Source organism: Miniopterus schreibersii (genome assembly GCF_964146895.1).
Source record: "Miniopterus schreibersii genome assembly, chromosome: 9".
In the NCBI taxonomy this organism is placed as follows: Eukaryota; Metazoa; Chordata; class Mammalia; order Chiroptera; family Miniopteridae; genus Miniopterus; species Miniopterus schreibersii.
Window position 1 is genome coordinate 84176158 of NC_138118.1, and position 24356 is coordinate 84200513.

Sequence of the window (24356 nt, forward strand, 5' to 3'; positions counted from 1 at the left end):
CACGGAGCCCGTCCCCGCAACGCTGAAGTGTCCCCACCACTCGCTCCCCCCCCCCCCCGCGCCACCGTCTGCGCTGCCCCGACGACCCGAGGACCCCAGGGACCCCCTGTAGGGGCATCGCTCAGGATTCGTCCCGCGTGACCGCTCGCGTCCTCACGGTGCATCCATGTGGTAGCAGGTTTAGATTCCCTTCCTTTTGAGGGCTGACTAATACTCCATCGTGCATACACCGCATTTCATCCGCTCACGGGGCCGTCCTCGCTTTCCCGGACCCGAACCTGGCGGGTCCGCTCCTCTTTCTGACACCAGTCAATGTCCACGTGTCCAGAATGTGCTCTGGCCCCTTGTCTCCGCCTGCAGCGATGGCAGCCCCTGCAGATTCTCACACTGGGTCCTGCCATGCTGGGCACAGCCCTGCGGCTCACTCTTTTTGCTCTTAATAACATTTTTTTTTAAAAATATATCTTTATTGATTTCAGAGACAGGAAGGGAGAGGGAGAGACAGAAACATCAATGATGAGAAAGTCGCATTCCTCACAATTCACCCATATAGAAAGTGTCCAATTCAATGGTGTGTTTACTCAGAGCTGTGTAGCCACCAGCACAATCAATTTGAGAACATTTCATTACCCCCAAGAGAAACCTCATACCTGTTAGCAGTCACCCCCTCCCCCAACCCTCCCCCAGCCCCTGGCAACTTTCTGTCCCTATGGATTTGCCTACTCTGGGCATTTCATACATATGAAATCACTATGTTGTAGCATGTATCAGTACTTCCTTTTTTATGGCTGAAAATATTCCATTATATGGGTAGACCACTTGTTTTTAAATAGTAGAGAATGGAAAGCTCTTTTTTAAAATAATTGATTTACTTATTAATCTTAAAGGAATGGAGAGACATCGATTTGTTGTTCCACTTATTCATGCATCATTGGTTAATTCTTGTATGTGCCCTGAGGATAGAACCCACAACCTTGGTGTATCGGGATGATGCTCTAACCAGCTGAGCTACCCTGCCAGGGCTAGACCACATTTTTAAAATCATTTATCAGTTGATGGGCATTTGAGTTGTTCCCACTTTTGGGCTGTTATGAATAATGTTTCTGTGAACCTTCATGTACAAATTTCTGTGCGAGCCCAGCCAGCATGGCTCAGTAGTTGAGCATCCACCTAGGATCCAGGAGATCACAGTTTGATTCCCGGTCAGGGCACGTGCCCGGGTTGCAGGCTCCATCCCCAGGGGGGAATACAGGAGGCAGCTGATCAATGACTCTCATCATTGATGTTTTTCTCTTTCCCTCTCCCTTCCTCTCTCTGAAATCAATAAAGACATATTAAAAAAATTTTTTGTGTAAACATGTTTTCCTTTTTCTGGGTATACACCTAAAAGTGGAATAGCTGGATCATAACTCTACATTAAACCTTTGAGGAGCCTCCACCCTGTTTTCCACAGCAGCTGCACCATGTTACAGCCCCACCAACAGTGCCCCAGAGTTCGTCTCCCCACACCACACCTTTTTACTATAGTCATGCTAGTGAGTGTGGAGTGGTGTCTCATTGTGGTTTTGACTTGCATTTTCCTCCCTGATGCTAATGATGTTGAGCATCTTTTCATGAGCCTGCTAGTCACATGTAATTTTCCTCACTGAATTGATTGGGGTAACATTGGTTAATAAAAGTATACATACGTAATTTTTCAGCCATATGTAATTTTTAACTGAGTTGCCTTTTTATTACTGAGTTGTAGAAATTCTTTATATATTCAAGATACAAGTCCCTTATCAGATAGATATCTGATTTGTAAATATTTTCTGTGGGCTGTCTTTTCACTCCCTTGATGGTGTCTTTTGACTTACGACAATTTTAACCCTCACAAAGTCCAATTTGTCTATATTTCCATTTGTTACTTATGCATTTGGTGGCATATAGAAGAAACTTGCCTAATCCAGGGTCCCAAGGGTTTATGCCTGTTTTCTAAGTTCTGTGAATTTACCTTTTATGGTTATGTCTTTCATCCAACGTATCTTCAGTGTGAGCTCTGGGCCCAGGTTTAACCCTTTACATGATATTCAGTTGTCCCAAGACCATTTGTTGAAAAGACTGCTTTCCCCTATTGAATGGTTTAATGCCCTTGTTTAAAATCACTTACTTATACAGTGAAGGTGATCTCTGGACTCAGTTTTACTCCCCTGATCTATAGCCTGTCCTTGTGCCAGTGACTCACCCGGTTGACTCCTGTCACCTTGCAGTAAGTTCTGAAATCTGTAAGGTGAGACCTCTTCCTTAATTCTCCTTGTTCAGGGTTGTTTTGGGTAGTTGGGGTTCCTTGAATTTCCATGTGAATTTCCTTGTCAATTTCTACAAAAAATCGAAGATTTTGATGGGGATTGTGCTGAAACTGTGGATGGATTTGGACAGTGATGCCACCTCACTGATACGAGTCTTCTGATCCATGAACATGGGACACCTTCCCATTTACTTGGGTGTTCTCTAGCTTTTCTCAGCACCTGGAAGTTTTCAGCATGTAAGTTTTGCACTTTTTTGTTAACCTGATTCCTATTTTTTAGAGCCAAACATTACTCAAATTATTAAAAATTATTAAAAGCCAGTTAAGATCTTCATAAATGCTATTCTGAAACGTTTTTTAAAATGTTACTAGCAATGTACACATTCTTATGCTGCTCCTCTCCCTCCCTCCCTCTTAAACTTGAACACCCAGTGTAGCTGACACTTTAGGGAGACCCCAAAGTCAACCCCTTGGAAAGGTGAGGAGGGGAGCAGAGGCTGGTCCTATCCAAGGGGCTGTTGATGCAGCTTTGGTGGCATTAAATCCCCTAGGAAGGCATCAGGTGTCGGGACTCTTGCTCATGAACGTCTGGAACTGTGCCATCAGGCGTCAGCAGGGCAACAGGAAACCCAAGCCCTCACAGGCCCGTGCTCTGGCCCAGCCACCTCCCTCCCTTGGCTTCCTAGTCCCCAGCCTGCTCACTGCCCCAGCCAGACGCCAGCCTCTCCAGCTCCTTGTCCTTGCACTTCCTGTGTCTCTTCCTGATTCTCCTTTTCCCTTGTTTCCTTTGGGTTAATGGTTCCCATAGTTTCTGGGCTCAGCACAAGTTTGTATTCTTAGAAATTACTGAGGAGACTTCTGCTTCCAGGAGGGGGAGGTGTACTTTCCCGGTCCCTAACTCAGGCAGGGTGCAGGTCCTGGCAGCTGCCCAGGACACACAGGGAGAGTGCTGGTCCTGGGCACACAGGAGGTCCCACCTGCATGTGGCCACCCTCACACCAGGACTGCAGGACTGTTGGGCGAGCTGCAGGGAGCACGGGGGACGAAACAAAGATTCTGAAGAGGCTTCAAGGACAAGGGACCCCGAGCGACGAGCAGGGGGCCTGCCACTGGAGGGCACCAACGTCCACACCCCGGCCCTTCCCTGAGCTCTCCCTCAGTGCTGCCCTCACCCCCAGGAGGCTCAGGCTGGCCAGCTGTGGGTTTAAGATGGGACTCTTGTCAAGAGGGGACAGTGGAGCCCCTGCCCGTGTGACCCCCTCCAAAGAACTGCTTGGGCTTCTGGGCGGGGGTTGCTAACCAACTGCAGGTGACCTGGGGGACCCCCTAGGCTTACCTGGTCAAGCACAGACCCAAGAGTACTTTTTTGGTGGAATGGGAGGGGGACCCGGGAGAGGGGAGGCTCAGAACGGGGCACCTGACCTGATGTGCAAGGACTACAAGGAGGATTCTGGGCCTGCGGGATGTGGGCTCAGACACAGGCAGCCATGCACTTAAGGGGTAGGGTGGAGGTCTCTGCCTCAGGGGAGAAAACAGGCAGAAAGAATGGCTCACAGACAAGTCCACCGATAACTTAGTTTATGAGTCAAGCCAAATGCAATGCAAAGTTGTTGTTGTTTTTTTTAAACCAAAATAAATAAATCAGATCTGTCCTTGTGACAGATGAGGGAGGTTCCCACCCTGCCCCCTGCCCCTCCTGACTGGCTTTGGCACAGCAGGGAGAGAACACTCCAGGGTCTCCAGTGTGAGAGGGACACAGGAGAGAAGTCTGGGATGTGTAAGGGGCAAAGGTGGAGGTGATCAGGGGGCAGGACCCAGACCAGTAGATGCGCCCTGGCTGTGGGGCCGAGTGGAGCTTTTTGACTACCCACTCTCTGGCCTCATGCACGCCCAGGACCCTCTGAGAGGTGGAGTGGACACCATGGAGAGTGGACCCGCTCTCTTGCCAGGTCAGGTCCAGGCCATCCTGTCAGCTGCCCTGCCTACTCCACAGGGCCTCTGATGACAAAGGCTCCTGCCAGGTGTCTGGGGCTCCACCCAGGAAGAGGAATCCACCTCCAGCGGATGCAGGACCCCTTGCTGGGTGGTAAGCCCCACGAGGCAGTCCTTGGGGTGAAGCTGGGGATGGGGATGGCCAATCCTCCCAGGACACCTGCAGGGCTCCCTCTCCTCCAGTTCCCACAGCCTCTGGGAAGGCTGCTCAGCAGACAGAAGTCATGGAGCCTGGGGAACACCTGCCTTGCAAGGGGCAACCTAGTTGCTAAGTGCGCGAGAGGAGTGTGGGGTCACGGGCGGAGGCGTGGGCAGCACTGAGGCACTATGTATTCTTTAGTTGAAAAGCAAGGGCAGTGGTGGACATGGAGGCCAGCGGCCCAGTGGCTGGGCAGCATCTATGAGAAATTCTTGAAGGCGTCCAGGTCAAAGGCTGTGTCCAGCAGGCGCTGCAGCTCCGTGAGGTGCGTCTTCTTGTTGCCGGTGGCGGGAGCTGCCGCTGGGTCGCGGCCAGCATACCTGGGGGTGGGGGACAGAACAGTGAGGGCAAGGCCACCAGGGCCTGGCCTCCTTCCCTTGGCCCTGTGCGGGCTGTGCCCTACCACACGGGTTTGGCGCGGTTGATGGTGGTCCGCAGCCGGGGCTTCACGTAGTCGTAGTAGCCCTGGTTCTTGTGCTCCTCCTGGCACCAGGCCAGCTCGGCCCCGGGGTACTTCTGCACCTCCTGTAGCAGCAGGTCGAAGGGGAACGGCGACAGCTAGGAGAGAGGGGCTCCCGTCAGAAGAGGACGCTTGGAGCAGCGGGCAAGCTGGGGCCAGAGGGACGGTACCCCGGGGAGCTCCGGAGCCCCGGCACCCAAGGACAGCTGCCTGCCCTCACCTGCTCAATCCTTGTGATGGCCACCTGCTCCACCATGTCCCGCGCTTTGCGCTCTCGGGTGAGGTCATAGTACACTTTGCCGGTGCAGAACAGAAGTCTCTTGACGTTTTCTGGGTTCTGGGCTGCAGGGCCATCTTCTGGGATCACCCGCTGGAAATGAGTCCCTAGGAGCGAATCAACAATAGCTCTGCTATCGATCGGTTTACTTTTTTTCAATAAAGGTGGACAAACAAACCAACAAACACACAAGGATAAAGGATAAACACATGTGGCCCATCCACACGTGAACTGTCAGCCTTAAAAAGGAAGGAGATTCTGACATTAGCTACAACGTGGCTGGACCTTGACGACATGATGCTGAGTGAAATAAGCCAGGTTCAGAAAGACAGACACTGTGATCCCACTTATAGGAGGTCCTCAGAGGAGTCAGGTTCAGAGACAGAGAGTAGACAATGGTGCAGGGGCTGGGGGAGGGGAGGGTGTCAGTATTTGATGGGGACAGACTGTCAGTTTGGAAGATGGGAAGTTCTGGACATGATGATGGTGTCAGCTGCACAACAATAGGACTGCATTTAATACCACTGAGCTATACACTTAACAGCAGCTAGATGGTAGATTAATACTATGTATATTTCGCCATAATAAAAAATTGAACACCCAACCACAAGCAAGAGGTTCACCTTGACTGGAGCCTAAAGGGGGCCCCATGGCTGGGAGGAGGTGGGTTTCCCTGGCCCCATGAGCCGAGGATGTGAGGGGCCTCACCCCACACCAGTGAGCTGGCAAGTTCCTCGGCAGGCCCTACCCATTTGGTGCCTCTCCTATCCCTGGGGGGGGTGACCTGAGCCAGCCTCCAGGAACAGAGCCCAGGCGGTGGAGTGAGCTCTAAGCTCATACTCATTTCACTGCCTCTAAGGGGTCCTGGGGATGCTCCAGGCAAAGGCCATAGACCTGGGCAGCAGTGAGATACGCCTTCTGACCAACTCGTGTACAAGCTCTGAGGTTGAAGCTGTCGTGTCCAGTAGTCTTTACCCAATGACCAAGAATGTAGCAAGGGCCACAGTGCAGACACAGTATGAGCCTCAAAACCCCATAGAGCAGTGGCCAAGAACCCTGAAATGCTGGTCCCTGTACCCACCTGGAAGCATCTCGTCGAAGCTGGTCCTGGCCTCGGGATGCCGCAGCAGGGACTTGGGGGTGAAGATGATTAACTGAAACATAGAACCACAGGCTCATGATGGACCAGGTTCTAAAAGTTCCAGGAGGGGCAACAGCAAGGGGCTGCCCTCCCAGTGCTGTGATCAGGATGAGCCACAGATCAGAGGCACGAAGAGGAGGAAATAGACAATACTGTTTCCCCCTGTCCAGCTCTCCTCTACTCTGAGAGGCTGAGCCCTGGTTGGCCAGGCATCCATTCCTCCAGGGATCCCAGCATGCTCTGAGTCCTAGGCGCCTCCTACCCTACACCCAGGAAAGAGCCCCCTCCTCTCTTGGCACCCCTGCCTGTGGCCAGGGTTGTCCCGTGCTGTGGGCCTGATTGGCCTTGCACTCCAACCTGAAGCAGCAGAGGGTGCTCTCTCCCTGGACCATCCACACACACTCCTACTCATCCTTCAATACCCCACCCAGGTGGCCCCTGCAGGGGTTCACCTGTCTTCCAAGCTCAGTGCACCACTACGACCACCTGTTGACTTGTCCTTCCTCCCACCAGCCAGGTCTTTGAGCAGGGGGAGCCCAACTGACCGGCTTCCGGAAGGGCAGGAGGATCTGGCGGCGCAGCACATGGAAGAAGTTGCCGGGCGTGGAGCAGTTGACAACCACCCAGTTGCAGTCGTACAGCTGACTTATGTCAAAGTTGGCTTCCTGGAGGTCCTGCAGCAAGAAGCGGGGAGCTCGAGGACACATAGGAGCTGCTGCCTGGGCTTCTGCTCTCAGTCCTCCCTCCTCGCTGACTGCCCCAGGATGACCCAGGTTCTACCTGCACCAACCCTCTTCCTGACAGACTGACTCCCAGCCATTAAAGTCATTATGGTCACCAATCTTTCTCTTCTAAAACATCAGACAGTGTTGCTCCCATGTGTGGCTGCACTTTCCTCTGTGCCCTCAGGGCGACTGGTGTCGAGGGCCCAGTCCGTACCCACCCCTGGCAACTGTCACAAGGGAAGAGCAATGGTGCCCTAAGACATCGCAGACACCCAGGCGGCACCCAACTCACTGGTAGGACGTCAGGGTCATCGTTGCACATCTGTAGGAACCGCTCGGGCCTGGCAGAGGAATGTTCTGGGCCCTGGAAACAGACAGTGGCTATAGCTCACTCACTTCTACTCTAAAAATGCTGCATGGGCTGCTCTCCTACTGGCAGGCAGTCCAGCCCCTCGCCCCAGCATAAGGCATGTCCACCCTAGGAGGGGGCCATGGGGGCTCACCATGCCCTCCATGCCATGGGGCAGCAGGAGCACGATGCCATTCTGCCGCACCCACTTGGCCTGCCCAGGGCAGATGAACTGGTCGATGATGCATTGGGCTGTGTTGTGGAAGTCGCCAAACTGGGCCTCCCAGAGCACCAGGGCATTGGGACTGGCCATGGCAAAGCCCAGCTCAAAGCCTGCAGACAGGAAGGATGTCAGGAGGGAAGGGGTGTCAGGGAGGGAGGGCTGGAGGGGAGAAAAGGGGGAGGGGAAGGGGGCCTCGCTCACCCAGGACCCCGTACTCAGACAGCGAGCTGTTGCACACAGTGTAGGGGGCCTGGTTGGGCCACAGGTGGTTCATGGGGATGCAGGTCTTCTTGTCCACGTTCTGGTCGTGGAGCACGTGGTGGCGGTGGCTGTGGCAGGACACACAGGTAAGTAGGTAGGACCCCTGCCCCTGCTCAACCAGCAGATCCCACACATCCTACTCCTAACAGAACCTCTGGGCCTAGGATGGTGAACTGAACAACTGTGCCCAGGGTTTCCTTCGGGATAAGAGGCACCCAACCCCCTCCGCCCCTCTGCTTCGAGGGCCCAGCCTCACCTAAAAGTGCCCCGCTCCACATCCTGGCCACTCAGCCGGATGTGGATGCCTTCCTTCAGCAGGGAGCCGAAAGCCATGTACTCCGCCAGGGCCCAGTCCACCGTCCTGTTCTTTACCAGCTCCCCGCGCGTCTTCAAGATCCGGCTCAGCCCTGCAACACAGAGTGCTCACCAGCCACCCCCAGCCTCCCTGGACATGAGCAAGCCTTGCGGGGAGAATGGGGAAAGGAGCACGTGGAGACCAGGCCAGGGAGAGGCTGTGATGGCCCAGCCTTTCCTCCACAGCTGCTAGTGAGGACCACGCTGGGTAGGGGTCAGGAAAGGAGAGGGCTTCCCACATTTAAGAGCCCTCTGCCCTGGACGAGGTAGGGGCCACGGTGGATGGGAACAGAGTCCTAAGCTGGTGAGAGCCCATCCCTGGACTTGGGCCAACGCTCCCAAAAGCCAGCTCAGGCCCTCACCCCCATGGATGGTGAAGTTCTCCACGGGCACGGAGCTGGCCACATTCCCGATATGCGTCAGGATGTCCTCCGTCAGGCCCGTGGAGGGGCAGGTCATGCTTCTGGGCTGCCCATCCAGTGTGAAGAAGCCTAGAATAGAGTGACAAGCTGTTGCTGGCCGCACTGTGGCCCCAGGAGATGCCATGGAGAAGCCTGGGCCGTGCACCTGTGAGAGGGAAGTTGGGGTCTGACCCTAGGGCCTGTGGGTGCTAGGGGTCCATCACTGACGCCTTGCTCACCAGGCCAGGGGGAGTCCAGCCAGTGCTTGATGTGCAGAATTTTCTCATCCTTGGACCGGGCGAAGGCCTCCTCACAGATCTTGTCGTACTTAGAGATCTCCTCCTGGAGGCAGGCACAGCACAGTGGTCAGGGGCCTCTGCACAGCGCTGGGCACAGGGCCCTGGCCTCCGAGCAGTCCTCATGTGCACAGCCTCAGATCCGTGTTGCCCCCATGGTTCCTTCTCCACACTTAGGGGAAATGCTGCTCAGGGCAAAGCCCCAGCCTGGCCCATTTTCTTAGCCTGGTCCAGCTCTCAGGGCTCCTGCAGCTCCCACAGAACTGAGCCCTGCAGCCCCCTCGTCCTTTCCAGCATTCACTGTTCCCACACCTGCCATGAAGCTGCTCTGTGCCAGCCCCCCTCACCTCTCCCTCTGAGCACCCTGCACAGGCTACCCACGACTGCCAGCCAGGTCCCACCACGCACACAGTGCCACCGCCCTCCCCAAGCTGGACCTGCATCTGTCGTCTCTCATCCCGACATGCACGTCGCCAGCTAGAAAGCGTAGGCTGCCACCCAGCCGAAGTGCTGAGGTCCCACCTCCCCCTGGGAAGTCCTCAGGTGACCAACCCCCACCCCGGAGAGGCCACACAGCGAGATGCAGTAGCTGTCAGTCTTTCATGTGCCCTCACTTGGACTAGTCACTTGGCCAGCAAGCACTGATCCTGGGCTGGCCTCCTCGCTCCTCCTACCCCGTCCCCTCGGTCCCCAGGGACACACCTCGTACTCGGGCTGGTTGACCACACCCTGCGACACCAGCAGCTCCGCGTACTTCTGCAGCACCGGCTTCTGCTTGCGGATCTGCTTGTACATCAGCGGCTGCGTGAACATGGGCTCGTCCATCTCGTTATGGCCGTTGCGCCGGTAACACACCTGGGGACAGCGGGGACAGCCCAGTAGCCACTGTCAGGGACCACGTGGAGAGCTTGGGGGACCTGTGAGGACCAGCCCTCCCCCAACATGATGCCTCCACCCAACTCCTCTAGAGTTAGGGTCTTGTCTAGCTTCCCCTTACACGCTACAGTTGCTTTGATTGTCACATGACATAAAAGGAGAGAAACCCGAGAACATCCCAGGATGACCCCAACTCCCTTCCTCCTCAAGTGACTCATCCAGAGGGACACTCAGAGGCTCTCCAGTGGGGCAGCAGGTGACCCGCGTCCCGGGGCTGGGTCAGGACAGGGCCAGGGCTAGGGCCACTCACCAGGTCCACCACCACGTCCTTATGGAAAGTGTTCCTCCACTCAGCAGCCACCTTGCACACATACATGACGGCCTCTGGGTCATCAGAGTTTACATGGAAAATGGGGGCATTCACGACTCGGGCCACATCGGTGGGGTAGGGCGAGGAGCGGGCCATGCGGGGATCTGTGGTAAAGCCGATCTGCAAAGAACACAGGCTGCTGGGAGGGACTGGGGGCCAGAGGGTGGGGCAAGACCAAGGGAGGGGCCAAGGGCAGAGGGCATGGCTAAGTGGATCAGAAACCAGACCCTTGACCTTCCCTGGGGTTACCTGGTTGTTGACCACCACATGGACGGTGCCGTGGGTCGTGTAGGATGGCAGATCGCTCAGGTGGAAGGTCTCATACACGATGCCCTGGCCGGCAAACGCGGCATCCCCGTGCAGAAGGATGGCCATGACCTACAGGCATGTGAGACCACAAACCCAGCTCGACACTAACCACCAGGCCCACAAGGCACACTGGAGGCTCAGCCAGAATCCCCTTTTCAAAACACATTTTCTGAGATCACTTTAAAGTTAGAAAGAAAGAGGCAGGAGGGCAGAGACCCCCAGGCCTCCCCCAGTCCCTGCCTGCGAGCAGCCGAAGCCTAGGTCTGAATACCTCACAGGACCCTGCACCAGGAGGGCACTGCTGGCCCAGACATGGAGGCCATGCAAGCAGACCAGCCCCGCCAAGTGCAGGCGGGAAGGTACAATGGCCGCCCCCCCCCCCCCCCGAGGTCCGCCCACAGGACTTCTCAGAGTTCCAGACAGAAGGTAACGTGCACAGAAGGTAATGAGCCCCTCCGGCCCTGTGGCCTCACCTTCTTCCCCTTGGTGTCCCCACAGTAAAACTGTTCGGCTTTGGTCTTGCCCATCACCACCGGGTCGGCGGCCTCAAGGTGGGAGGGGTTGGCCACCAGTGACAAGGTGATGTTCCTGTCTGTCACGCGGTTGATCCTCCGGTGGTACATGCCCAGGTGGTACTTCACATCCCCAGAGCCCTGTGGACAAACAGTGAGGCTCGGTCCTAGGCAGCACAGGACAGCCCTGCCCTGTCACTTCTGCTCCCAGAACCCCACTCCTGGAAGCGTGGGCAGGCTCCTCCCAAGACAACTCCTGCCCAGGGCACAGGGTGGGTGTGGGGGCTGCCAGACCACTGCCAGGTGCCCACCCTCTATTCTCCCAGAGGTCGGCCTGGCCGCCTGCTTCATGATCAGTACGGAAGGTCCCAGTTCCTGGCAAGTCTCTCCTGACAAACAGTAGAGCCAGGGCTGCTCCCGACAGGAAACCAGCATCTCACCTCGTCTGCGGCCTCCAGCTTTGAGTCAAACTGACAGAAGATCTGCTCCAGCTCCTTCCTGATGACGTTTGCCAGCACGTTCAGTCGCCCCCTGGGACACATGGGGTCAGCAGGGTCAAGTGCACCCAGGTACCCCTTCCTCTCCCAAGGGACAGGCAGCACTTTGGTTTGCTGCCTGAGGTGCTGAGACCAGAGCTGGGGGGGACCCAGATTCCGCCCGCCAGCACCTGAGGCCACCATGAGGGGGAAGGAGGTGTAACGTCTCAGCTGTGGGCAGTGGGCAGCCGCCCCTCAGGTCAGCCACCCTCTTTTGCTGTGACCCGCACTGAACCCATCAGTGGCCTCAGGTGTGAGAGTGATCACAGAGTGAGGGGCGATGCTACACTGCAGCAGGGGTGCTGGGGAGGGCGAGGGCTGGGGAGGGTACCTGTGCGGCATCCCCATAATCACTTGGTCCACGCCATTCTCACTGGACTTGTCGATGATGGTCTTGAGGGCCGGGATCAGCACCTCACAGCCCTCCAGGCCAAAGCGCTTCTCAGATGACCACTTCCTCTGTAGGAACTCCTCGAACCTGGTGGGAACCAGCCCTGTGAGCAGTTGCAGGGCCGCCTACTCCCCAGGGGGTGGGACCCTGCCCAGTCGACACCTGCCAGAGCGCAGCCCCACCTGGTGGACCGCACCAGCCGGGCCAGCAGTGTGCGCTTCTCCTCATTGGTGAACTGCATGACCCCGGGTGTCTCGAACTTCTGCCGGATCCACTGGCACTGCTCCAGGTCATTGATGAACATGAACTCTACCCCGATGTGCTGGCAGTAGGCCATCTGTCCACACAGTCAGTTCACACAGAGGGTCAGTGCCCACTCAGCCACACGCAGGAGGGACAGGGCCTCCCTTCCAAAAGCACCAGAGCTGCTGTGCCGGCAAAGGTCCACCGTTCGTGTGTACGCGTATGTGTGCACACGCGTGGGTGCGGAGGGTGCCCTGCAGGATCGGTACCCACCAAGGCCACAGAGGAGGAGGGGAAATGTAACTGGGAGGATGAGCGAGCAGACAGCTGAGTCTGGACAGTGCACTGCTGGGCAGTCTGGGCTTGCCCACAGGCACGGGGACCTTTCACATCTGAAATAAACTCCCACTGGGGCTGGAACCCACAGACATTTTTTCTCCTTTCTGTGGCTGATTATAAAAATAAAAACAATAGATTTTTATCTATAAAATAGATAAAAAACTCCATTTCTATTATATTTAAAAAAAATACAGGACCAAGAAAAACCCAAGTAGTTGGGAGGCCTCCGGCCATCACAGGCTTTTCCGGAAAGTGGGTGGCCCTCACCTCTAGCCGCCGGATGATCTCCCGCAGAGGCAGCGCCGACTCCTGCCCCCCAATGAACGTGGTGGTCGGCAGGTGGAAGACCTTGTCCAGGTCAGACTCGTCCAGGCCATAGAACCCTGCGGGGTGAGGAGAGACGGGCACAGCCACACGGGGACCACAGTTTATGGAACGGGGAGGGGACTCCCCCGGGGAGAGAAGAGAGAAGAGAAAAACCGTAAGAACCTCTGATACATTAAAATAAATAATATCATATAGTTAGAAACACACATTTAGTAACAAATGGAAGCCGAGAATATTACTGGGTGTCATAGGCAAGTGAGAATAAAATTCATAGATGCATGTATTAGTCCAGTGCACCAATTAGTCATAATTTAGAGGAAAATGTATTTAAAGGTCCCAAAGATACCAATGAATTCTGGTTTGGAAAGGCACTGGAGAGTCATCAGAAAGCAAATGGGAACAGTCAGGGAGGGGCTTCAGGCGGAGAATGAGCTGGCACAGGAGAGGCCTGTGTCTCATGAGGGGTAACATTCGGATGCTGAGTGACAGGAAGCTGGGGGGCTGAGGAGGGAGGGACAGTCACCGGGAAGCCGAGTGGTCTGCGGGAGAGAGCAGTGGACAGCACAGCAAGGGTAACACAGCTGTCCCTTCTCCTGGGAGTGCCCAGCCTGCACATCCTGGACCTGCCCCTGTCCAGCACAGGCAGCTCAGAGCCAACAGTCCCTAAGTGCTCACTCACTGACTGGTCACCGCTGCTTCCTGAGCACCTGCTCCCTGCAGGGCCCCTACTCCGGCTGACAGACGTGAGGGGAAGGCTTTTTCTTGGGCACCGCATGTAATTTCCAGGGGGCAGAGACTTGGAGAACCATCTGGCGCCACGCACCCTGACAGGGCCTGTTTCCTGGCCTGGCTGCCAGCGGTCACTTGTAAACACAGCTGTACCTGAACCCCCAGGAGACAGATAAAAATATACCTTTCCAGGCTCCAACCCAAAACTGGCTCACTGGTCACGGTCACTGGGAATCTCCCCAGTGCCCCCTCAAGCTGCAGCCCCATTTTTCTAATGCTGAAAAGCAAAGCCTACAGCTCCCACACCCTAGTTGTTGGCTCCTTTTCTGCAGTGGTTGGGAAGGTGGTCCAGTGCACTGAGCGGCTGCTCTGTCATAGTGAGGACAGCCCACCATAGGCGCCTGGTGGCCCACAGGGCTCTGGTCACTCACAGCTCCACTCATGGTGTTCACAGAGAACTGGAGTCATCTGGGGTGTTTCTGCTTGCTGAGTGCTTTCACAGAACACTCAGCAGGGCAGCATACTGTGCACTCTGTGGGGACACTGGCTGAGTGACCGTCAGCACGAGGACTCGTGGCCTCGCCCTGCCTGTGGCTCTGCACTTCCACCCCGAGCTGATCGTTCTGTGAACCTCAAAACTGCTGGCCCCACTCCTGAGTTCTTGAGTCTTTTGAGAAATCAAATCAACAGGGTTGGCTCCGGGAAGGTGGCAAATACTTTCCCCTCCCTACTGCCCACCAAGTGCAACTGAAACCTCAGAAGTCAAATGTCAGACAACGCTGGAAAGTGGGGAAGGAGGCTGACCAGCTGGGGGTCCTGGGTTTCCTCTTGGGTTCCCATGTCCTTGACTTGGAGCCAAGGACCTGCAGCCTGGAACTCCTTCAGGTGCAGCAAGCCACCAGTCCCCCAAAAGCTGCTCTCACTAAGGGGCCAGGAGAGGAAAACCTCGCTGCACAGACACCATAACACGTTGCAGCCCAGCATGGCAATGCACTTTGACCTGCGACCTCTGAGGTTTCAGAGGAGACCCAATTTTCATCCCCTCTGGTAGGTAATGTGCCTCCCACTTCCCCACCTGGGAATAATGCCCCCCCCCACACACACACAGCGGTGTTCAGAGGAGGCCACTGTAGCAGAGAAGTAAGAGTCCAAGTCTCCTAATCCCCAGATGTCCTGGTTTTAAAAAACACTCACTCAACCAAGAGCCAGGAATATCTCAGGTTGAACAGGATGATCAGCAGACACCAGAGGGACCCAGATGCTAGACTACCCCACTGGAGTCTCAAGGAGCCATGGTCCCGTGGCTGCAGTGGCAATTAGAACATGACAGACAAGTGAGAAAGAGATCGAGACTCAGCAAAAAGCAGACAGTCTGCAAAAGGCTAAAGACACAAAGAAGGACCAAGAGGGAAATTCTGAAATGTCAAAACACAACCCAACGTAAGCTCAGTGGGCAGGCCCTGGCTGAGCGGCTCAGCCGGTCGCAGCACCATCCCTGCACCAAAAGGCTGTGGGTTCAGTTCCCGGTCAGGGCACATGCCCAGGTTGATGGTTCGATCCCTGATCAAGGTGCGTACAGGGAGCAACTGATCAACATTCCTCTCTTACATCGATGTTTCTCTCCCTCTCTCTATACAAAAGCAAAAACAAAACAAAACACATCCTCAGGCGAGGAGTAAAAACAAAACAAAAGGCCCTCGGTGGATGGGCTCAGGCAGAACCAGGGATAGGATCGGTGACAGCGAAGACAGAACAGAGAAATGAACCATCCTCAGAGGAGGGAGAATGGCCGGGAAGCAGTGAAGGAAGTGGGGACAGGTGACACCCTCACAGGAGAGCCCACCTGCTGTGACAAATCCCACAAGCCTGAGAGCAGGAGGGCAGCTTGGAAAACGATACCGAGGACTTCCCACACACGGCAAACCTAACAAGCATGGCCCTGTACGCTGAGAACTACCAGAGATGTAAGTGGAGACGCACAATGGTTGTGGTCTGGAAGGCAACACGGGAAGACGCCATTTCTTCCTAAACTGGCCAATAGGCTCAACGCACTTCCTACCAAAATGTCAGCAAGGATTTCCATAAACAACCAAGTATGTTCTAAAATTTATTGGGGAAGACAAAGGCCCTAAAAACCCCCAGGCAATTCCGCGGAAGGGGACGGCGTGCAGCAGTAACAGCATCAACACCAGGTGGCGCTGGTGGGGCACAGACCAGAGAACAGAACAGAACCCCCCCCCCCCCAACAAGCCCAGCTGATTTCTGACAAAGTACAGAAGCGACTCAAGGAAGGAGAGATACCCTCCAACGAATGGTGCTGGAGCCATCAGACACCTGCAGGCAAACCTCCTCCCCCAATAAACAAGCAAAACCCTTCACCTACCTTCCTGTCTTATGCAGAAATTAACTCAAAACGGACCATAGATTTAACTGTAAAATGCAAAACTATAAAACCTTTGGAAAAATACACAGGAGAGCAGCTTTGGAATCAAGCCCTAAGGAAAGTGTGCTTAGACGAGACACCAAAGGCACAATCCCCCAAAGGAAAATCTGACAAACTGGATTATTCAGGATTTAAAACTCCAGGTCTGCAAAGACCCCGTCAGTCCAAGGAAGAAGTAACCCAAGGTCTATCAACAAGTGGCTGTGGCCACTCGGGCCAGGAAGGCTACCCGGCAATCCAAGGAGCAGTGTTAGAAACAGGCAAGGTGAAACCAGACAATCAGGCTGATGGGAAACCGTCAATCCCAAATATTACATATGGTGACTCCATTAGCACAACCTTCTGGAAATGACATTACAGAAACAGGAGGACAGACAGTGGTTGCCAGGGTACACACGGGTGGGGGGAAATGGTGTCATCAGAGGGCAGCAGGAGGGACCCCGTGGGGCAGACAAGCAGCGGCAGCACCTGGCTGGGACGTGCTGTGGTCAACAGGGTGTGATCCCTGGGGAGCTAACTGGCTGGGAGGCACAAGCTCTCTTATTTCTAACAAGTGCCTATTGAATCTCAAAATAAGTTTAATCAAAACTAGTCTCACGCCCTAACTGGTGTGGCTCAGTGGTTAGAGCACTGGCCCGTAGACTGAAGGGTCTCGAGTTTGATTCCAGTCAAGGGCATGTACCTCGTTTGCAGGTTTAATCCCTGGCCCTGGTCTGGGCCTTTGCAGGAGGCAATCAATCGATGTATCTCTCTCACATCAATGTTTCTCTCTCTCTCCTCTCTCTCTCTTTCTCTCTCTCTCTACCCCCCCCGAAAAGCAATGGAAAAATATCCTCAAGTGAGGATTAAAAAACACACAAAAAAACCCAACTAGATTCTGACAAATACGATGAGCAAATGGAGGAAGAGAGAACTGAGAGGCACCTGGTATGGAAGGAAGACTGGCCGTGGGCGAGTGGCAACAGGCAGAGGACCCCAGCACCCACTCTGGAGTCCTCGAAGGTGCTGGGCCAAGAGCCTGGGGTCATTAGGGTTCCTCACTCCATGACGTTTTTATCAATACACTAAACGGGAAATCTTGTTACAAATGCCCAGTACAGAATCGGAGAGAATGCAGAGTCTGGCTAGGGCCTAGAGTGAGGGAGGGGAGGGGGTGCACATGCAAGCCACAACGTGGCCCGGGCCCGTGGGTGCCAGCGGGAGCCCCTGAGCACGAGGGACCAGCGCAGCGAGGGTGCCACACGGGGGGTGGGGGGGTGGAGATGTCCCAGGACACAGCTGGATGGAACAGAAATGACGTGAGAAGCAGCTCTACCTGCTGGGTCACAACTGAGTGACGGGAAAACACATTTCCAATAAGTAACAACCTCCAGAAGAGGGACAGCATGTCAACTTCCCCCAAGGGCATGCTGGGAGAAGTCGCACGTTGTCCCAGGCAGCCCAGCTCCCAGAAGAAGGCTGGTTTCCATACCTCCCACTGTTAGCACTCGGAGTCGCTCCTGGAAAACGGCAAGGTCTGAGAGCGGGGAGCGTGGGGAGCGCAGGAGGAAAAAGACAGGTGAGAGTTAGTTCAGAACCCCCACCCGCCACAGCAGACGGACGCACAGACACCATCACAGACACAGACACTGAAGGACAGCAGGGTGGGGGACAAGGGCGGGGGACAAGGGCGGGACTTCTGGGGTCAACAGCTGGCCTGAGGGGAGGCGTCTGGCCCCCTCCCTTCCCCTCCTACAGACATGGCCGACACACGGCTCCTGGGAAGGAGTCCACCCAATATGGACACTTTGGGAAAAGCAAAGAAAAAGATGAAAGGTTCTCATTCCTCAGACAGGAGACTAGATCTGAACCCTCAAGATTCGGGGGGGTTCTAGACGGGGAGGCGGGTCTGTCGCCCCTCAGGCAGTACTAGAACCGAGGTGCTCAGCCTGGAGAACACAACCCACAGCCACGTGCTCAGCAGGCAGCTCTCCTGGTCACAGTGAAAATCAACAAATACCTTCTCCTGACCTGGTCACTTGGGTGCGTGGGCCTGGGGGTCGGGGAGGCTCCTGATAACAGGATCGCAAGGCTGACGGCTGAGTGGTCAGAGCATGGTCACCATCCCTGCCACCACCCCCTGCCCTGGGAGTTAGGGCACGAGAAAGCCAGCAACACTCCCTGAGATGTGGATGGCGAGACCTGACTCAGAGGGTACGTGGGGACTCTGCTCAGGTGGGAACAACAGCACCCAGCACAGACCTGGGAGCCTGGCTCAAAGACACACACGCAGGCTCTGCAGAGGAAGCTCAGCTCCCTTTTCCTCCTCAGTCCTCACAGTCCAGACACAGGGCGGTGCTGGGGGCACCTGCACACGCACCGTCTGATACGATGTCACACGTGCTCACTCTGGGCAGGGCAGGGAGTGCTTTTATTTTCGCCTGTAGAGCAGCCCCCCATTTGTGGGTTAGTTATCCTTGGTCAACCACACCCAGAAACATTAAATGGAAAATTCCAGAGATAAACAATTCACAAGTTTCCAAGTGCACGCTGTTTTCAGCAGCGTGACAGAGTCTTGAGCCGTCCCGCTCTGTCCTGCCTGGGATGTGAATCTGGGATGGGAATCATTCCTTTATCCAGCAGTTCACTGGTCGCTCAGTAGCCGCCTGTTATCAGAGGGAGAGGGACCACCTTTTCCTGACCTCTGTTACAGCATGTTGTTAATTATCTCATCGGTAGCCACTGAGGTTACTCTTACTGTGCCTAATTTATAAGGTATACCCGTCACAGGTGTGTGTCGGAGAAAACAGTACAGAACCCCCGCAGAGAGGGGACTGAGGAGTAAGTGACATTCTGGTTGTCCTTGACGAGCGCACACAGGGTCCCAACACCTGAGCACCTGAACACGCTGGAGGGAGTTACTTCTTGCCGAGTATGGGAGGCTCTGCGGAGACGCAGGCTGGGGCTGGACCACTGTGCTCCAGCTGGCAGGCAAGAGGGGGGACCAACACCAGGCCTGGGTGTCCAGGAGGGAGGACAGCCTGCAGGGACATCCCACATTGGCCTTAGCTCAGCCGCCCTCCTGAGTCACTCAGGGAGCCTGACCCCAGCTCACAGAGCCAGTAAGCCTCCAACAAACTGCTCTCCACTCTTTCATGCTATGAAAGCAAATTAAAAGTCAACTGTGTTTAGCGCATTCTCCCAGCCATCAAGAGAAGGAAGGTCTGGGGGTGAGCAAACTCAGTGAAGCAGCTAAAACGTTTCAATTGTGGACTTTTAAGTTGGGTTTTTAAGTGTTTAACTCAAATTCACTGCCCAAGACAGCAACAGGCAGACCCTGGCGCTTCCTCTCGCTGATACAATGTTTCCAGTTCTGCTTTACCGGAGCCTCACTTTGAAGTCTCCATCACCCTCTCACTGTGAGCACGCAGACTGCGGCACTTACACAGAAACCACCCGGCGGCCTTTTAAACCTGGAATCTAATGCCAGCATTGCACCTGAAAGAGGAGGAGCGCAGGAATTGAAGGGAACTTCCTCCAGGTCCCCAGACCCGTTAAGGACAGATTGGTTCGGCCAGAAGCCCGACAGTCTACACCAAGCCTGGGGGGCCACAGTGACCGACTGACCCCTCTGCAATCGGTTTCCAGCTAGAAGGCAACAGGGTGAGGCACACAGGGGGCTCACTTTTGAGCTCCCAACCCTCCTCTGGGAGGTGGGTGGATGGACAGCCTGGCACCTAGGACCTGCCCCAAACACACATCCTGAGGAAAGGCGCCCATTCTTACCCATCAGCTGCACAATGAAAACACAGCCCCCACCTCAGGGAGAAGCTGTGTGGACACCAATTACATTTCAATCAGAACTACCAGCAAGCCCACCACCTCCACACTATGCTGCGTCCTGATGTCCCTCCTAGGAGCACCCAAGACAGGCGGCCGCCCAGCCAGTTAGGGACCCACCTCTCTACCTGACTTGGGCCGGGAGGGTTTCTGGGCCAGCATCTCCCAGCCTTCTCAAGATTGGTCAGAAAAGGTCAAGGACTCCACAGGAAGAATTTACACGTTCCACCTGAAGAGTCTTCGTGGACTCTTGCCCTGCTCGCACAGTACACGGCTTGCTGTCCTCGCCTACCGCGTGCTTCTCCAATTGCAGACTGTGTTCTGGAACGTGTGGGTGTGCACGCTGCCCAAGCCTCAGTTTCCCCACAGAGAAGAAGCTCTGAGGAGGCATGGCAGCAAAGGGGACACCAGCAGCAACTGCTCAGCCTGGATCTACTCGTGAACCACATCCCTGCATGGAGCAACACTGCGTCCCTGCCACTCGGGCAAGCCAGGGCCTGACCCCGCCCTACGGGACCTGGGCCCCATTGCTAAGCTTCTGAATCCGTCTCCATCTCACCAGCAGCTCCTGCCTAGACTGTGCCAACTCCGGGCCTTGTGAGCTGAGGGCCCCAGGCTCCGTTCTGAGCTCAGTGAACTTTGAAACCTGATGGAGAAGGAGACAGGTACTGGCAGAGCCAGGCCTGAGGTTCAGGTATCACAGGGCACAAAGCGCCTGAGGAGCTGTCTAGGCCACGGACGGAGTGGTCGTGCTCGACCACTGTTTTCTTCATCTGAACACATCAAGGGTGAGACAACTCAAGACTGATTTCCCTACAGACTCAAATAAATATGGGGTGCACACTATTTCCTACTTTTGTACCTAAAGAAAAAACTTATCACAACTTCTATGTCCAATTATTTCAAATTCTCAGGAGAAAAATACACTTTTCTTCTGCAAAGGGGGGGTGGCTCCCCAACTTAGTCCAAGTGGTTCTGGGGGCTCCTGGCATCTCTTCCTCCAATGAGCTAAGGACACTGAAGCCTGCGGTATCCTGGCTCATGACAGTCACCATGAGATACACCATCAGGGGCGCCATTCCAGGGTGGATGGCAGGCAAGGCCGCAGCCTCACAAGAGGAATGGCCCTGCCTTGGCCCCAACTCAGGTTGTGGGCAGAGGAGCAGGGCCCAGGGCCTGGCTCCTCACCTGTGCCAGCAACTGTGACTCTCTGTTATCTGCCCAGTGACAAGTGGGACAGAGAAGAGCCCAGGCCCCCAGGCAGTTCTAATGAGCTGAGAACCACTGAAAAAGGTCCATTTTGATGCCAAGAAACTGGCACCCAAGGAAGCCCTAGGAGAGGAGAGCCCACCTCCCACGTACCCTTCCTGATCTGCTGGAGGCTTTGCCGCAGGACACTCAGGCCCTCTCCTGGGAAGACTCGCGGGGCGAGGAGGTGTGAGGTCTGGGTGCTGCAGGGCTACATGCTGAAGGGGAGGAGGGAGACTCTGTCCTGGGGACACCCAGAGAGAAGCTCACTTCTGGGAGCACAAAGTTGTCACCACCGAAAAAAGGAGCAGACTCCACACGTGCTGTCTATGCCCTGAACTGACCCTGTCCCGTCACATTCAGGCGGCTTCCCCCTCTTTCCGGAGCACAGGTACAGTACAGAGGGAACCCTGTTACCTGGACGGTTCTGAAATGAAGCCGCTGACACCAAGGCCAGAGCCCCCATGGTCTGCGTCCAGCCTTACCTGACCAGTGCCTGACCTCCCAGGGAGCACTGGCCACCCTGCCTCAGAGGAGGCGTTAGTCCCCTCGTGGGAGCAGGTTAGGCAGAGAGGTAATCATCAGTCTCGTTAGCATGCACAGTGTTCCCAGGAGACCCGCCCAGGTCAGAATTAGTCTCGCCTTCATTTCTTTAGTGTGGTTAGCAGCTCGGTGCCTTAGAGCAGGTTGATTAACTCAAGGAAGCGGCTGCAAGTGTGAGCCCAGCCACGCCCTGCACAGCAGTGAGGGTGAGGGGTGAGCCTCCCTGCACACCAGGCGCCTTCCCAAGTTTCCTCAGTGTGATCACTGGCAGGTGAGAATCGAGACCCCTGGTTGCACCCCCTGCTCTGGAACTCGCCCTGTCGGAGGTGGCCGTGCCGTGCTGAGGGCACCGCGTGGGGCAGTGCGATGCAGGGCTGAGGGGGCCTCACCCTCACGGGCCCCTGCACCAGGGTCTGGGCCCAAAGCCAGAGGACTGAGTCTCCGATCACCTGATCCACCTGCACCAATTTCACTTCCCAATTCGAGACTCAGACAATTGAGCCCATACAATCTGCCCGAGGAGCTGGGATAAAACACACTGAGGCTGCATGACTGACAAATTTCAAGTGATCAGAACGAAGGAAACTTAAGAGTCTCCCCTCCGTCAGGGGCGCCTGGCTGTCACAGGCTGGGACGCAGGAGCTAAGCAGCGCAGCGCTGGCCGCTCTCAGACCCTCACCAAGTTTGTCTGTGGATGAGATAATGTCAGCGGGCACGGAGGAGTCCAGATCGGCATCCAAAATTCCCAGGGGGTCCAGCTGTGCTACATGATGCCCTCGTATCTACGGAAGGGCCAGCGATGGGGAGGGCGGGACACACACAAAAGGACAGAAGAAAAAAAAGAGGGAAGGGGTAAAAAAAAGTAAAATTACATTAAAATTAGCGTTTACAGATTAATCCTCACCCACGTTTGAAGAAACAGTTACTGGAGCATCATCAAAATTTACACAACTAATTCCGAGAGGATCAAGTTTTGCAATGTGGTGACCCCTGACCTGGAAGCAATAACACAAGCAGTGGTTAAGCAGGTCCCGGGCTGTGGGGTGAAAGTCACACGTGGTCACACCTTCCCCACGAGCCGTGAGCCCAGGGAGTGGGATTAACTTTAAGGCCTTAGGACGCTGGCTTTCCCGCTCTCCTGTGCACAACGCACCTTCACAGCAAGGTGAACTCCCAGGTTGCAAGGAATCCGGGGGCCTAAAGGGACCTACTTACTCCCTGGGACCCTTCCTTTCCCTGGATGAGTAGAAATGGGCTCTGTTGGGGCAGTTACCCCAGTGGACACTGACTGGGCTTAGAGCAGGAAAAGGTCCCGCAGAAAGGAGGGAGGTCGGCGGTGGGCAGAGGCAGTGTGAGCTCGGCCCTGGGGTCCCACATGTCCCTGCTGGGGATCGGCAAGGGGTCAGACACAGGACGGCTATGACAGGGACTTCCGCCTCTGACCTGAACTGACTAAAACAGGAGAGAAAGAGAATGCCTCCAGTCCTGTTCCCTGAAGCATGGGGCATGTTCCCAGGCTCCTGGGCTGGCTCTGGCAGGACCGATGACATCCCCTGGGCAGCAGCAGTTGCTGGGGTTGAGTGCACGGCTGCCCTTCCACAGAAACGTCCACAGGGAGCAGACCTGTAGGGCACGGCCTGTGGCCCACAGGTCCCTGCTGCTTTCACTTCCTTGGGGAGAGAAAACCTACTCGCCACCTTCCCCTGTGCGCCTGTCCTGACACCTGAGTGAGGTGCCACAGGTGTCAGGACAGGTGCACAGGGGGAGAACCCCCAACGCCCCTGCTGCGTTGCAGTGACGAGAGAGGCAGCAGGGGAGCCTGGGTCCCAGGGGTTCCCGAAGATTTCTGCTCCCCAGGACTGCTCCCAGCCTGGTACCAGTTCTCCAGTGGGCTGACCAAGAACTGCAGTGCCCTCACCTGCCTGCCCCTGCTCCTGTGGGCGTGTTCTGTCCCCAACCCCTACAGGTTCATTTCCTCCTCTCCCACTTGGGTACTAGCAGCTGACACAGCTCAGTCCTCCTGGTCACTGGCACTTCCTGCTGCCTGACACTGTTTCCCTGCCCACAAATCTTTCCTGCCAACCAACAAGGAACTATTTCCAGGGCAGGCGCTAAAGGTGGTAGAGGATCTGCTCCAAGGGTGAGATGGTCCTGGCTCCTTTTCTCATCTTTTTCATTTTTGCGTCCCTAGACCCCAGGGCAGGGAAACAGCGCCCAGTGTTTGCAGGAGTGGAGGGCAATGACACAGCCTCAGGAGGCCAGCTGGTGCCACCTTACCTGGTAGGCCCTGATGAGAGACTGCACCGCCAGGTGGTCCTCCACCAGCTTGTCCACGTTGGGCTGTGCAGCCACCAGGGGCTGTGCTCGGGCCACAGCTGACAGGGTGCCCAGGCTCAGGGGGAGTGGACTCTGGTAGGCAGTGCCTGGGGGCGCCCCGGCATTGGTGTTGCGGAAAAAAATGTCCCATGACTAAAGAGAGAAGGAACACACGTGTCACTTGCTGGGGGCCTTGCCCTCATTTCCAGCCAAAAAAAGAACTGATCTTGGCAGGCGGGTCTTGTCCTGGGAGGGAGGAGTCCCCTTGCTCTGGTCAGCTGCTTCCACCCCCAGGGGCAGGTGTCGGAGGCTGGGCCAGCCCCCCTCAACCCTCAGGACACCCATTATCAATGATGCAGGTGCCTTCTGGCTGCCCTTCCATTGCCATCC

General features: G+C 55.6%; 1 protein-coding gene across 7 annotated transcripts in view; it reads right to left on the reverse strand.

Moving 5' to 3' along the window:
* Positions 1-3848: 3848 nt before the first annotated feature.
* The window catches only part of OGDH (oxoglutarate dehydrogenase), a 33980-nt gene continuing 13472 nt past the window's right edge, over positions 3849-24356 (reverse strand). For 3 of the 7 annotated variants that reach the window (XM_081147402.1, XM_081147398.1, XM_081147399.1), the window contains exons 3-23: positions 23928-24119; positions 22330-22432; positions 12809-12924; positions 12142-12296; positions 11900-12046; positions 11473-11563; positions 10994-11173; positions 10461-10589; positions 10152-10331; positions 9668-9820; positions 8909-9011; positions 8631-8759; positions 8171-8321; positions 7855-7982; positions 7585-7763; positions 7374-7445; positions 6902-7030; positions 6297-6369; positions 5159-5322; positions 4882-5036; positions 3849-4798 (exon numbers count right to left, since the gene is read on the reverse strand). In XM_081147402.1, coding sequence (XP_081003528.1) covers positions 4678-4798; positions 4882-5036; positions 5159-5322; positions 6297-6369; positions 6902-7030; positions 7374-7445; positions 7585-7763; positions 7855-7982; positions 8171-8321; positions 8631-8759; positions 8909-9011; positions 9668-9820; positions 10152-10331; positions 10461-10589; positions 10994-11173; positions 11473-11563; positions 11900-12046; positions 12142-12296; positions 12809-12924; positions 22330-22432; positions 23928-24119 — 2850 coding nt within the window. In that variant the 3' untranslated portion in view covers positions 3849-4677. Of the gene's footprint in view, positions 4799-4881; positions 5037-5158; positions 5323-6296; positions 6370-6901; positions 7031-7373; positions 7446-7584; positions 7764-7854; positions 7983-8170; positions 8322-8630; positions 8760-8908; positions 9012-9667; positions 9821-10151; positions 10332-10460; positions 10590-10993; positions 11174-11472; positions 11564-11899; positions 12047-12141; positions 12297-12808; positions 12925-17511; positions 17557-22329; positions 22646-23927; positions 24120-24356 lie in introns of all 7 variants that reach the window. The other 4 variants (XM_081147400.1, XM_081147401.1, XM_081147404.1 and 1 more) reach the window with 3 other exon arrangements.